Here is a 13,136-nt window from a genome sequence, read left to right as displayed (position 1 = left end):
TCCCAGTCAAAATCTTCAGGTAAGTTCAAGAAACATTAGAAATTCAAATGTGACACTGCTCCTTCCCTTCTACTCTTGTTCTGCAGAGAAGGCTTAAGGGCATCACTGTGCCTCAAGGTCTTTCTCCTGTTGCAATGAGGAGCCAAATTAATTTCTGGTCCTGTTGCACCACGGGTTTCCTGGTCCATGAGCAATATAGCACCAGGTCGTGGTCTTTCGAGAGGCAGTGGTGCGCATCTTTGTAAACGCTTCAAGCTCCGCTTGGTGCCCTTTCGGGCCCAAGGATTCGCAGGGACTCTCCATCTGGCTACAGCTGTCAGGTTTGCTCATGTGCCTTCTGGGCCCCTTGAACCTGCTTCATGTTTTGTTACAGGAACAGTGCTGATATCTGCTCTGGTTCAATGCCGGCACAGAGTCCACTGGTGCCAGATGAAGAGCAGCGACCCATCGTAGTGTCTGGCTCAGAGTTGACATAACATAACATAACATGTGTATTTGTAAAGCGCACGTTCACCCTTGGGTATCTTGGCGCTGAATAACAGATGTTTATTGTTACCCAACTCAATGGTACTCATTTTATCGACCTCAGTTGGATGAAAGGCTGAGTGAACCCCCGGGATTTGAACCTGTGACCATGAGGTCGAACACAGGCCCCTGCAATGGACGCATTAGTCCACTGAGCCACCAGACCCGGATACATCACTTTCACCAAGATGTGCCTTGGCCTCTACTGAATCTATCTGACTCAGACACGATTCCTTTGCCACGCTGCTAGGCACAGATTTTACACTAACAGTTTGGCCAAATTTCTTATCCGCTCAGACCTGGCCACGAAACCTGGCCACCTGGGGCAGTCTTTGCCTCAATCTTCTACCTCTTTGGTCACAATTCCCAAGCCCATTAGTGCACTCTTAGCTGTGCACTGCCATTCGGGTGGTGGCAGGATCAGCCACATCCTGCAGGAGTGGCAACAAATTATATCCGTCAAATGAGAGCTGCAGCTTGGTCATCAGGCTATGCCCTGCCATCCCACCTACAGACCACTTCTCAGAGGACCATATGTCAGTTTTACACTAGGAAGTGCAGCCATAAAAAGATCCTGACCTCAGAAGTAGGGGCTGGGTGTTATTCCCGCAACATCCTTGTGCCGAAGAAAGACCGAGACCTGTGCCCTATCATTGATCTTTTGCCTTTCAACGCCTTCCTGCACAAGAATAAATTCAAAATACCTACCCTGTCCCAGGTTCTTTATGCCCTTGATCCCAGAGGCTAGATGCAGTTTTGGACCTGAAAGACACTTATTTTAACATCTCCATCCTAGAGGTGTATAGGCACTTCCTGTGATTCACTGTGAGCACTTTTAGTTTGCTATGCTTCCTTTTGGCCGCAACAGATTCCCATGGGTGTTCACAAAGGTGATGGTGGTTGGCGCCCAAGGATGTAACATCGGGGGGGCGTGTCTCCTACAAATAATTGATTTCTTCGCTTGGTAGTTGGGTCGGGAGGCCCTGGGTCGAGTCTCTGTTGTCTTATCTTGTTGTCCTGATTTCACTAAGAGATTTTAACTTTATTTGAAAAAAGTATTAAATATTACCTAGAGAATTACTCCTTAAATGGGTGAAAATATACTCCTTGTTTTGGAATTCGTAAACATTGTCAGTAGAAGCCATGAAAAAGCTGCACTAGTCTTAGGTTTCTGGGCATACTATTCACAACCAAACACCCAAAAGGTAATGAGAGGAATGCTTACAAATAGTCTAACCACAGGCAATCACTCAGGATAGCATTCCAACCCAACGTTTATCACCGACTGTGCCTCACTTGATAGAGGTCGCAAATTAGGTTTGGTATATCGAGTAAAGACAGTGTGGCAGGGTACTTTACATCTGCCACCCTGCCCTTACTCCTCCCTCCAAACGTTAATATGTCCGCCCACCCTGCGGAAATCTCTATACATTGGCATGGAGGTTCCTGTCAACGTAGGAAATGTTTGACGGACAGCTCTATCAAACATGATGGCAGTCTGTCAAACCTTTCATTATTTTTCAGACACTATCTGCCAAAGTGGAAATTTGTTTAAGAAAACTAATGATTGCCCACACCATCAAGTTTTATCCCACGGTGGAGAGTTTTTTTTTCTTTTCACTGTCCCTCACCGCCATGGTGTATCTGATGGTGATGGACAGTAAAAAGCCTTCTGATGGTCCACTCTAAATAGGGAAGGACAGCTTACCTAATACAGCCTCTGCTCCATCGGAGCGACATCATGACGTTTATGGCAGAACTCCAAACCATTCGGGGGGGTGATGATGCACCTCCACTCTCCCTGACATCTTGACACACGTCTAATTTTTCACCGAAAAAGAAGCTATCCTCAAAAGTGTCAGGACCAATGACTTAGTGTTTCGGGTACATACAACCTACTTGTACCAGGCCATATCTCTTGTAATACTATGCCGACGGCGAGATTTCAAACCGGTAACAGACCAACTAAGAGAATCAGAAATCCACTATCAATGGGGCACCTCTTTGCGCTCCATCTTCACTTGGGAGGGCAAACTGAGCTTTCTGGCAGAAGTGATGCAGCTGTTGGGCCTGGACATTGACTCACGGGACAGGGACCCTTCAAAGACCCGAGGGACTTAAGCCATAATAGACAACAGTATGCTCGCATCGCATGGACAAGCGACCTGCTGAAACCTTATCTCAGGAGACTAAATGCAATACGCCTTTGCTACATGGGCAAAGACACATCCTTAGTACCCTCTACAGTAGATACCCTGTGGCAGAGAGGACACTTAGATGCCCTCACTTTGCTTCCCCAGCCGCAGGTGTTGACTGCTCCACCTGCCCAGAGGCCTTTAGCTGGATGGGGCTGAGGGGGACTGGAGGAGCACACTCCTCTAACATCTTACAATGGAACTGGAACATTGCCTTATTGTCACCCCCCCACGCTGCACAACCCAGGAGGTTAACTCCTCCAGCGGGGTGCCGGTTACCGTGAGAAGCGGACTAAACTGTTGGGGACTGTTGGTCCATGTTATTGAAATGTTTTTTATCTCTCTTTTTCTTCCAGGTTAATCACTACCACCAAGAGTCGCATCACTGGAAGGCAGGTCGTTTTACACATTTCCACAACAATGGGAAGTAACTGCATACCACATCTAGCTTCGCTATTGATCACCGGGGGTTCCACCTCATGGGAAAGTGGCCACATACCTTAGGACCCGAGTGGAATGGAGGGGTGATAGCCCAGTCCCGCTCCCCTGGTAAAACTGACCTCCCATGGCTGGAAGAGCCACGCTGCCCATGGTCCTACACCTCTGTGATCCCTGACCAAGACGGCTGACTTCACATTACTCTCTCTTAATGTTCATGGCCTAAACTCTCAGAATAAACGTAGGAAGTCTGGAGGTACATCCTACAGCATGATTCTGACATCCTATTCCTACAGGAAACTCACCTTATGGGAGCAGACAGACCTAGAATTACACCTTCTTAATACCCCGCCCGCTACTGGGTATATACAGACACAAAAACACTGGGGTGGGCATTCTCTGTAAGGAAGGCTTTAGCACTGACATAACGAAAGTGGTGAGGGACATAGAAGGCCGCTACCGGTCAATGCGTATGCTGCGTGGCAAGCAACCTCTCATTCTCCTTAACATATATGCTCCAAACACTGCCCAAGATCATTATCTCCAACTCGTCTCACAGGAACAGTTAGCAGGGGTAGAGGGTGACGCAGTAGTCTGTGGTGCCCTTAACTTAGTATGGGACCTGGAAATGGACAGAAGCACTACCACTTACCAATGCACCGTGGCTATGTCACCGCATTTTAAGAAAGACATAGCAGAGGTGGGACTCCTAAACGCCTGGCATTATAAGCATCCCAATACGTGGGATTACTCTTTCTATTCCCATGTACACACATCATATTCGCTCATCGACTTTGTCTAACTCATTCCCTCCTTCGAAATCAGCTTTTAGTAGAGAAGTCAGATATCTCTTTTTTACCATGTCCATATTGAAGCGACATGGTCTAACTACCTCTCTTCACGGCGGTATCTGCTGAGATGGCGCTAACCCTGTGACTCCTCTTCGACCCAGTGGATTTAGTGGAGATTTGTAAGGGAATCAATGAATATTTCACACTTAACTCTCTGCTGGAAATATCGTCCTACATAAGATGGCACGGGTTAAGGGCCACAATCCAGGGGTTATCTCCTTATACCCGGATGCAACAACAACTGCTGCCTCGCTTTAACCTGCTCTACAGTGGCCCTTCTCCTGCCTTCGCTCCTTTTTCACTTCGATCCCAACATCAATCCCAGTCGCAGCAACCAGCGCCGCGCCACACCAGCACAAGACCCCACCGACAGAACTCACCTGCTCAACCCCAGATCATTATGCAAACATACCACCGAAGTCTGGGACACCATCTCCACCCTCACCCCCGACATTATGTTCATCACAGACACCTGGCTCACCCCTGCAGCCAACCCAGACATCGCTACGGATACGAAATGAAATTCCACACCAACTGACCCGGAGGTGGCATCGCCATTGTACACAAGAAAATAAATCATGTGCACCATCTCCAACGATGAACTCCCACCAATCATAGAACACATAAACTTCCAGTTCCTCACAGAGGATAACACCACTTTCAAGGGCAACCTCACATACAGACCGCCAGGACCACAAACCTACCTCGGCAATGCCATCACTGACTTAATCGCTGCGCTCGCTGTTGAATCCAAACACATCTTCATAGGAGACCTCAACTTCCACCTGGACGACACAACCGACACTAGCACCACCGACCTGGAAAGGACAACTTCCGACTGAAGCAGCTGGTCATGGACCCCACACACAAAGCAGGACACACACTGGACCCAATCTTCTCATTCAGCAACAGAATCAAATACCACCACAGCTCTGAATTCACCTTTTCAGACCATTTCATCGTACACTTAACCATCGCCAGAGCTGCCCTAATCCCCCCTTAAGGACACAGTGCCCCTTTTTGCTGCTGGTCAAAAGTCACCCAGCAACAATGGATCGACACCCTCTGCACCACACAGCCCAAAGACACCACCAACGTTATCCAGGCTGTACAGAACTTCAAACACTAGATCACCAGTTCCGCCGACTGAGTCGCCCCCACCAGACCAGCCAAAACACACAGACCCTCCAAACAACCCTGCTGGTACATCCCATGAACTCCACGCATCAAAATGCAGGAACAAACAACTTGAAATAAGATGGCGCACTAGCAGGAATCTCACAGACGAAGCCCCCTCAAATCACCCCTTAAAGACTCCCAAAGACAGAACAAAGGTGCAAAAAAAAAAAGAGGCCTTAAACTGCTGGATAGAGCGCCAACCAAGCCAAGGAACTCATCACCACCATCAAGGAGTTCAGCTGCCAGTCTGATACAGAAAACATTATTCCTGCATCACAGGAACTGTGACTTGCTCGCCGACCACTTCCCTCCAACCTCCTCAGCCACTGATCCTCATCTTCGGCAAACACATCGCCCCCTGGGACTACTCCTGGTGGTTTGCAGAAATTGGACCCACTGCAGCGCCTAAAGATCTGAAAGGTTTAGCGTTACTTTTTGAACGCTAAACCAGTTTTGGGATTCACTACCCGACGCAATAAAATATTTGCATTGTTTTGTACCAAAAGTAACAAAAAACAGCATGATACATTACTTTCCATGACTTTACATTAAGGGCGTGTTACATGGGTGGTTCCCATACAGCCACGTTTGGTTTTTGATGTTAAACCCGATGTGAAACCGGATGTTATACCCAATACGAAACCCGATACACTAACTTTGGTGTAAAGGCCAAAAATTAACACAGCTAAAAGCAGGCGTTAAATGGAGAAATGTTTACATTTCTCCATGACTTTCTGACTTTGTATGCGTCTTGCAGTGTGCAGCAAACATACAAAGTAGGAAATGCTTTTGGACATGTCTAGGCATAGTATTTTGCACAGGAAAGGTACCCTTCCTGCATAAAACCTATGCTAGACTCAGGAACGCACCTTAGAGCCTTGGCACTAAGGTGCGTGCTTGGCGCACTGTGGATGAAACCAGTGAGTGGGGAGAAGAGAACCATTTCTCTGTGAATATGATGCTCTCCTGCTCTCTCCCTGTCATGCAACAAAGCGCTGCTTGAGTGTTCAGAATCTAGGATTAAATGCCTCAAGCTCTGCCCACTGAGCTCAGGGTGCAGGATGTCCATTCAAGCTCAATCTTCATCCCTCTGTACCCACCAGCCCACTGTGTTCATCCTTTGGCTGAGATCTGTGTGCCCAAGCCCCAATAGAAGTTTACTTCAATGTTAACAATCGCATGTCTTCAGTCGCATCATGAGCAGTGCATTCAGTGGAGTTGTGGTTCTGCTGCTATCTGCAACAGATTAAGTTCTGTATTATTTCATTGTAGCCATTATCCATTTTAATCATTAAATCTGGTCATCAAAGGTTTTGTAGCATAAATTCAGTTTTTTTTTAAATAACCATAGACTTTATTTTATCTTTAAATAAAGAACAATAGTGTAACTTTAATAGGATTTTTCAGTATTTTTTTTTTTTAATTTGTGGGCTTTAATGCCTATACTTGCTGTATGCATTCTCCGCGCGGAATCTGTGCACTATACATACCCCTGTGCACATATGACTTCCAGCCATCTCATGCACGCAGCCCTGTGCCTCCTGAATGTGTTGTATGCAGCCTTCAGCTAAAGGCCGCCAGTCTCCTTGCTCTCAGTGCCTGTTTCATCAGGAGGGGTTTAGATAATTTTTTTCATCATTAAATCAGTAAACCTTACATCAACTTCCAAGATCCACATGGTGGCCGGAATACACAGGAAAATACCGATCCATGGGATCCCCCAGACAGCACTTCTATCCACCTCTCCTAATTTGGATCACTAGATCCCTTGACACAAAATAATCAAAAAAACAAGGCTGGATTTGCCCTTCCATGAATACTCCCCCATTCCGCTCAAAACTTTTTTCCTGGATACAGGGAAGACTCTCCCATCCACTTACAGCCCTTCCAATGTATTCATTTATGTTTTCATTATCACAGATGTCTCACATTGGGTAATGGCGGTCACTGCCTGCAACATTTTCCAGTGCCAGCCGTACTTTTTGTATTCCCAGACCTTCACGGTTAGATATTTTGAGTGTAAACCTTTGAGGGACCACTGTACACCGTCGGTAACGTGCTAAAAAAGTGAAACATAAAAAACATCTCATTGGTTCTGGATAACCCATTGCAGAGGAAATTTCAGATGTGTAATAATATCATTCAGATTAATGTGGCAGATCTTTTTAGAATGGCAGGGAGGTTTTCCTCCTGCTCGTGTGGGATAACAAACAGTCATGTCGGTTTTAGTTTTTGTAATTCGAGATTTCACAGTTTGATACAATACCCAATTGGAAGAAATGTTAATCTGAACAAAACGGGGTTCTCTTATGAGCAGGTTTCATTTTTATGTTAGTTGCTATGATTCCTAAATGTCAGACTGTTTCACACTGAAATATGTTTATGATCTTTTTTTTTTTTATATAGTGAGGATTCCTTTTCCACCTCGGCCTTATCTTCCCTTTCCTCTTCAAAGACCTGGATATTTTCCACCGCCACTGCCTCCAGAGATTCGAAGCGAGCCAATGGCTGGATTAACGCAGCCACCTGAAGCTCTACAAGCAGAAGACTCAAAGCCTCGGGAAGAAACTTGACATTTTTTTATAAAGAGAAAATAGACTGAGAAAGTAGTTGTCTATAGTTCTAAAATGCCTTTTGTTAAATTTAAGTAACATTTTACTTAAATATAATTCAAATATTTTTGCTCAAATTGATGCTTAAAATAGAATATTTCTCAGGATAGAAGTTTGTACATAAGGGTGATTTAATTGTGAATATTGTCAATAAATAATCTCTACTGTACACGTTGTTTTCTGTTGCTTATTAATTTAAATTTAAAAATTAATTTATTTTGAGTAAAGGATCGAAGAAGTTTACAAAAAGAGAAAACAAGTTTGTTTTATGGAAAGCTGATTTATGAATATACTTGCAGAGAAAGAGTTTTCTCTGCATTCTAACTGCTGTATTTCTGTACAAATTGTTAACATGTAATTGAACAGGTTACGACATACCCAACTTACAACATGTATTTAAAATAATAAACCTAAGCTATTTTAAAGTATTTTTCAGTTTCCTTTACTTTAACCGTCCTCTTTTTCTGGTAACATTATAAATACTCCAAAATCTGGTTCCTGAGCTACAGATGACAACTTAGATTGGAAATATCTGATCCAGACATCTAGCCGCAGATTCCTTACCTATAAACATCTAGGAGTCGGGCTGGATGTGGAAGATTTTTGATAGCAGTACCCCTGCGCGCCGGTAGGTGACGTCGGTAGACTCTGCATGACTTTATAGATGTTGGGTTTATCGACGTCATGATATCCGCATCGTCTATATAGACGCCACCCAGGCGCTCACAGTTCTTTTCTTTCTGCGCCAGCCAGAGCAGATCTGTCGAAGAGAGCTACCCCCTTCAATCAATCAATCAATCAGAGTACTTGTAGAGCGCACTACTTACCCGTAAGGGTCTCAGGGCGCTGAGGGGGGGGGGGGGGGGGGGTGCTCGAAGAGCCAGGTCTTGAGGAGTCTTCTGAAGGCGAGTAGATCTTGGGTCTGTCGTATGTGGGTAGGGAGGGTGTTCCAGGTCTTGGCGGCAAGGTAGGAAAAGGATCTGCCGCCGGAGGTAGTTCGTTGGATGCGGGGGACAGCGGCGAGTTCGAGGCTAGCAGAGCTGGCGGGTGGGGGTGTAGAAGCTGAGTCTGCTATTCAGGTAGGCTGGTCCGGCGTTGTGGAGTGCTTTGTGTTCGTGGGTGAGAAGCTTAAAGGTGATCCTCTTGTCAACGGGGAGCCAGTGTAGGTCTCTCAGGTGGGGGGTGATGTGGCTGCGGCAGGGAACGTTGACGATCAGTCGGGCGGAGGCGTCTTCACTTTTTGATAGACTTGGTATGACTTTGGTTGAGTCCTTTGTGTGTAGGGATATCCAAAAAGACCCCGCGGTTCAAGCTTTAATGGGCGCCTGTCACTGTGTAATGTCGGTCACGGACCCCCATTTGGTGTGTCTCTAGCACCCTTAGCACGACCACAATACTCCGATTGCTGGGCCATAGCGCCGAAGGCTTTGAGGGAGTGGTCCCTATAGCTAATCGCGGCCTGGCGTACGGAGACCGCCTTGTTGATCTCGGTCCCAGTCTCTGGCGAGAGGAAGGTCCGAGCACCTCTCCAGGGGGCCAAAGTCTTTTTCCTGTAAGTATTTACGCTCAGGTAAGAAGCACAATAAAATTCACCAGAACTTCACCCCCTGTGCAACGCAACAAGACGGAGGTGCCTCTGCGTTCGAGGCCTCGCTCCGCGGAGTGGGTGCCTGGGATGGCTCCGCGTTTTCCTCCCTTTCTGTGGCCAGGAGCGCCCCCTACCCTAATAAAAGAAATTTATCATGCCATGTGTGCCATATTTGAGCGGCCTAACCCTGATGGTGTGCCTTTGAGCCCCGCAGGTTCAGCTTCAGGAGATCCTGTAGGTTCCGCATCTCCGGCTTTGGCCTCCTTTTGGATCCGGACCGGCGCTGGTTGTATCTCTGCAACCTTCCGGGCGCCGTATCCAACATTGAGGGTCTAGGCATCACCAGCGCCACCTCCCCCATCGTCATTCAAGACGATACAGAGCTGGTCGAACACTAATGCTGTTCAACCTGTCTTATTCTGAAAGGCCTTGGAATGTAGGCTAGGAATGTATGATGTTGTCCCGCAACCCAATCAAGACCTAGACTGGTGTGAGGGCCTGAGTGATGCCAGCGGCCTTATCCAGATTCTTGCATGCTGTCTCTTCCTAACCTGACTATGAAGAAAGGAGCGTTATTTTCAATAGTCATGCATAGGGCTGTGGAGGTCTTGGACCTGCAGCTTCTTACGGTGGCAGTCAAGACTCCTGACGGAGGTCCTGGAGCCTGGTGTCTCCTGCTCGGAATCTTTGCTGCCTTTCAATGAGGCCTTGAGAGATGTTCTACTGGGCACCTGGTCCAAGCCCAGCACAGGGGCTTCTGTGAATAGAACTATTGCCCGCTGCCACAGCCTTGCACTTGGCGACTAAGCTTCCTCTCCATCCATCCCACACCACAAAGGTTGGGGGCTCAAGCATCCACTCCCTATGGCGCGTTCCCTTCTGCTCGCTGGGATAGGGAATTCAAAAGGCTGGACAGCTTTGGTGAGGAGATCTTTTCTTCCGTCAGCCTAGCATTGGGTCGGTAAGCACCTCATGCCTCTTGGGCTGTTATTCCCACTTGATATGGGGTACGGTTGTGCAGATGGGATACAGTTGAGCAGATGCTGCCAAGAGCCTTGGAGGAGGATCAAGTTATCCTCTCCCAAGCTATTTCAGACGGGAGAGATGCAGCAAAGTTTGCCATAGGCTCTAAGTAAAGCGATTTCCTCAACGCTGGTTAAAAGCCTGGCTGAGGAGGTCTGGTTTTTCAGGGGATGTCCAAGCTAATCTATTGGATATACTCTTTGATGGCGCCTGTCTCTTCGGAGACAAGGCAGACTCAATGCTTGAGCGCTTTAAGGACTCGTGGGCTACGGCCAAGTCCCTAGGCCCACCACTTCATCCTAGCCTGTGTCTGCTTTTCACCCCTTTTGTAGCTACAGAAGGAGCTTCCAACCGTTCTAACCCTCTTCCAGCCAGAGAACTCCGCAAGTTTAGCAATCTTTGTGGGGCACGGACGTGGTTCACCCCAACCCCGTGGGTTGGGTGGCCAGAAGCGAGTCAAGCCACAAACCCCTCCCCAGCTGAAAAACCTATCTGAAAGAGACATGTTAGTGATAGATTCCTTACCTTAGACTATCCCCAGGCGTCAGACTGGATCCGGAAAGTTTTGCGTAGCAGTACCCTTGCGCGTCGGTAGGCGTCGTCTGCGGCTCCGCGTCCGTCGTGGGCGCCGTGATGACGTCGTCGGAGTACTTAGACGCCGCCTCCGCGTGCTGACGTCAGTTCTTCTCTTTTCCGCGCCAGCCAGCGCAGATCTGGAAAGAGTAGTTCCCTAGTCACTTTTTGACTAAACTTTTGTGATCTTTTGATCCATTTCGAAGTCTTTACGACTCCGACGGTGCCGTTAGGGATGCCCGGATTCAAGCATTGCGACGAGTGCGACCGTACCATGTCGGTCACGGATCCCCACCGCTTGTGCCTGATGTGTTTGGGCGTCGACCACGACAACGAGGCCTGCTCCGACTGTCGGGCCCTTTCGAGGAAGGCCAGGCGGCCCGCGCCGTGTGAGGTCCCGGTCTCGGTCCCACGGGAGGTCGAGGGACAGGTCGCGGGGACGGAGCCGTCACAGCTCCGGTAGTCGGCGCCACTCCTCCGGGTCCAAGTCGTCAGGTAAGAAGCATAAGAAGTCGAAGAGACATCATCGCTCTTCTGACCCCCCCCCCCCCCCCCCCCCCCCCCCCCCCGACGCTCGCGCGATGCGGCCGGGGGTTCGGGTGACACCGCCCACGCGGCTCCTCGGGAGTCGCCGGCGCCGCGTTCGGCCCCATACCCCCCGGTCCCTGGGCTGAACGCGACGCCGGAGGAGATCGAGCGTTTCCTCATGGCCATGAGGTCCCTTTCTCCTCCGACGGGTTCCGCGGCGCCTTCGGGCCCAGTGAACCCGTCTGGGGGCCCTAGTGGGTCTGGGGCTACGACCCCGACGCCATCGGGTGCTTCGGCCTCGACGCCGCCGGCGCCGCAGGGCTCCACGATCCGACACCGCCGGTACCCTCAGGCCCGGCGCCGCAGGGTACAGCGGCCCCGGCGTCGTCGGCGCCTTCGGGCCCGGCGCCGCAGGGCGCTGCTGGACCCTCCTCGGGTGATGGATCGTCACCGGTGGACCTTACGACCCCCCCCCCGGCGTCGGTCCGTGTGGTGTCCCCTCCGGCGTCGTCCTCGGGCGGCGCCGTCCCCGATGCCTCCTCTCAATCGGTTCCGACGTCGGGACGACGCCTATCGGCGCCGATCTCGACGCCGTTTGGGGATTTTAGTTTCTATGAACCGACCCCATTCACTTACGACCCTGATTCTCAGGAGATGGGGGAAGAGGAGAATTGGGAGGGGTCTGAGGACCCTCTGACCAGGGAGTGTCAGTCTAACATGGACTGGACAGGAGACCTTGGGGAGGCCAGTGGCCTGGACACCTCTCCAGACACTGGATTTGTCTCTCCTCCTACCGTGGCTTCGGAGGAGGGTGCTACTTATGGTGTGGTGTTGATGAGGGCTGCTAAGGCCTTGGGCCTTGAGCTCCCCGTTGCGGCCGTGATGACTAACCTCCTCACTGAGGTCCTTAAGCCGCAGTCATGCTCCATGGAGCCTCTGCTGCCGTTCAATGAGGCCTTGACGGAAGTTCTTTTGGGCACTTGGTCCAGGCCCGCTACAGGTTCGCCTGTAGATAGGAACGTGGCCAGATGCCACCGCCCGGCCCTGGGCGACCCATGTTTCCTGTCCACCCACCCCACCCGAGAGTCTGGTTATCCAGGCCTCTAACTCCCAGAGCGCCTTCCCGACGGCCCCGCCGGACAGGGAGTCCAAGAGGTACGATGCCTATGGCAAGAAGGTATTCTCGTCCCTTAGCTTGGGACTGCGGTCTTCCAACACCGCATGCCTCTTGGGCCGTTACACCCACTCTCTGTGGGAAACGGTGGCGGAAGTGCTGCCAGAGTGTCCGTTGGAGGTACGGGCCAAACTCGGCCAAGCCCTAGTGGAGGGCCGGGACGCAGCAAAGTATTCAATCAGGTGCGGACTGGATACTACTGACTCGCTGGGCAGAGCGATGGCTACGACGGTGGCGATACGACGCCGAGTCAGAGCGATGGCTACGACGGTGGCGATACGACGCCACGCCTGGCTGAGATCCGCCAACTTCTCGGCAGACGTCCAAAATACACTCATGGACATGCCGTTCGATGGCAGTCGCCTCTTTGGCGACAAGGCAGACCACGCGCTTGAGCGCTTAAAGGACTCCAAGGCTACGGCCAAGTCCTTGGGCCTCTCGGCCCCGCGC

General features: G+C 49.9%; 1 protein-coding gene across 6 annotated transcripts in view; it reads left to right on the top strand.

Annotated features, from left to right (window-relative positions):
• The window catches only part of MIA2 (MIA SH3 domain ER export factor 2), a 702,601-nt gene extending 694,375 nt beyond the window's left edge, over positions 1 to 8,226 (top strand). For all 6 annotated transcript variants that reach the window (XM_086937351.1, XM_086937350.1, XM_086937349.1 and 3 more), the window contains exon 29: positions 7,595 to 8,226. In XM_086937351.1, coding sequence (XP_086793477.1) covers positions 7,595 to 7,761 — 167 coding nt within the window. In that variant the 3' untranslated portion in view covers positions 7,762 to 8,226. The remainder of the gene's footprint in view (positions 1 to 7,594) is intronic.
• Positions 8,227 to 13,136: the final 4,910 nt, after the last annotated feature.

Source organism: Lissotriton vulgaris, chromosome 9, assembly GCF_964263255.1.
Source record: "Lissotriton vulgaris chromosome 9, aLisVul1.2, whole genome shotgun sequence".
Taxonomy (NCBI): Eukaryota; Metazoa; Chordata; class Amphibia; order Caudata; family Salamandridae; genus Lissotriton; species Lissotriton vulgaris.
The sequence above is the reverse complement of the archived record's forward strand: the minus strand, read 5'-3'. Positions and strand labels throughout refer to the sequence as shown.